The sequence below is a fragment of the Camelina sativa genome, chromosome 8, assembly GCF_000633955.1.
Source record: "Camelina sativa cultivar DH55 chromosome 8, Cs, whole genome shotgun sequence".
In the NCBI taxonomy this organism is placed as follows: Eukaryota; Viridiplantae; Streptophyta; class Magnoliopsida; order Brassicales; family Brassicaceae; genus Camelina; species Camelina sativa.
The window spans coordinates 15704102-15705650 of NC_025692.1; the positions used below are offsets into that span (position 1 = coordinate 15704102).

At 40.9% G+C, this 1549-nt stretch overlaps 1 protein-coding gene across 1 annotated transcript; it reads left to right on the forward strand.

Annotated features, from left to right (window-relative positions):
* LOC104709572 lies at positions 858-1549 on the forward strand. The gene is made up of 2 exons (XM_010426159.1): positions 858-966; positions 1110-1549. The coding sequence occupies exons 1-2, from the start codon at positions 858-860 to the stop codon at positions 1547-1549; spliced, it is 549 nt and encodes a 182-aa protein (XP_010424461.1).

The window sequence follows — 1549 nt, forward strand, 5'->3', positions numbered from 1 at the left end:
AACTAAGATCATCTCCCCCCTTTGATTATCCCTTTAAACCCAACTAGAAAACTACTCTAGCATGTTTAAGGGAATCATCAAAGTAAGGTTTAATAAACTCATAAACATAAAATAATATATAGAGAAAAAGGATTTAGATATTACTTCAATGATTGTCAAATAAAGTGTATGATCTTCTTCCTTTAGAAAACTAGAACAAAAGATGGAACAAATAAAGAGAAAGAGTTTTGGTGATCTTCAAAGCTTCAAGAGAGGGACGAGAGAGAGGTATGGTCGTCGGCTGCTCCTCTGGTCGTGTGTCTTGGCTGCTCCAAAATGTGCACACACTAAACCCTAGGTTTAGAAGAGTATTTATAGGGTTTTTGAAGGCTTAGGATTTTTTAAGGGTAGAAACGTCTTTTCTTGATGAGTGCAGAACAAGGGGAGGCTGAGGAAGGTTCTGGACCGTCGTGAATCCTCCCGGCCGGGCCGCCGTGATGTTTGCTAATCGGGCCATCATTAAAGTCCACTTGGCTTCAAACTTATCTTCTTGTTGGTTTATAACACGTCTCGGTAAATTGGGCATAACTTCCTGGTGAGTGAACGGATTGACTTGATTCCACTTGAAGGAGAAAGATGACTCTTCCAGATTTCCATAGTCACCAAGTACATTGAAATGTGAGTTCTGAAAGTTCTTCAAAAGTTGCCCATACTGTAAAGCTCTGAATCTGTTCTAAAACATATTTTCCTTGTCTTGTAGTCCTTTTTGCTATAAAACCTGTAAAACCTTCTTGAAACCTAAAATACTTGATAATATACATTAAATCCTTGAAATCATGTCAAACTCATCATAAATGCATACTAATACTATAGCTAAAATGGGTAATATAATGATGTTATCAAAGCTCTTGTGTACGAGTTTAGACATGAGTACGGTTTATCACCCGCAAACGGATGGGCAAACAGAAGTTACTAACCGTGCTCTTGGTAATATTTTACGTTGTCTTGTGGGTGATAATATCAAAATTTGGGATGCTAAGCTTTGTCAGGCTGAATTCGCTCACAACCATGCATTCAACCGCAAAACCATGCATTCAACCGCAGTCTTGGTTTTAATCCGTTTCGGGTAGTCTATGGTTTCATTCCTCTTGGTCCTTTGGACCTTACTACGCTACTAGATCAGTCTCTCTTTCATGGTCAGGTCGCCGACTTCATTGAAGATCTACAAGACGTGCACAAACAAGCCAAGTTGCGCCTAGAAGATTCTTCGAGCAAATATAAGGCTGCAGCTGATACTAAGCGTCTTGTTTTGGAGTTCAACCCGGGAGATTTGGTGTGGGTTTACCTGACCAAGGAGCGCTTACCTCTCAAGGAATACAACAAAATTTTCATCTCGGAAGATTGGTCCTGTCGAAGTTGTGGAGCGTATCAATGCAAATGCTTACCGGGTTCTTCTTCCGCCGCATTGCGTACGTCCAATGTGTTCAATGTGAAGCACTTATCTCCATATCGTGGGGACAATGACGAGCTGGATTCGAGGCCTAATCCTTCTCCACCTGGAGGGACCTGA

What these genes read in the sequence shown, in the direction of transcription:
- LOC104709572 (XM_010426159.1), top strand. Translation starts at nt 858, where the DNA reads ATGGGTAATATAATGATGTTATCAAAGCTCTTGTGTACGAGTTTAGAC. An exon ending in AGTTACTAACCGTGCTCTTG is followed by an intron (nt 967 to 1,109) that starts GTAATATTTTAC and finishes CGTTTCGGGTAG; the next exon opens with TCTATGGTTTCATTCCTCTT.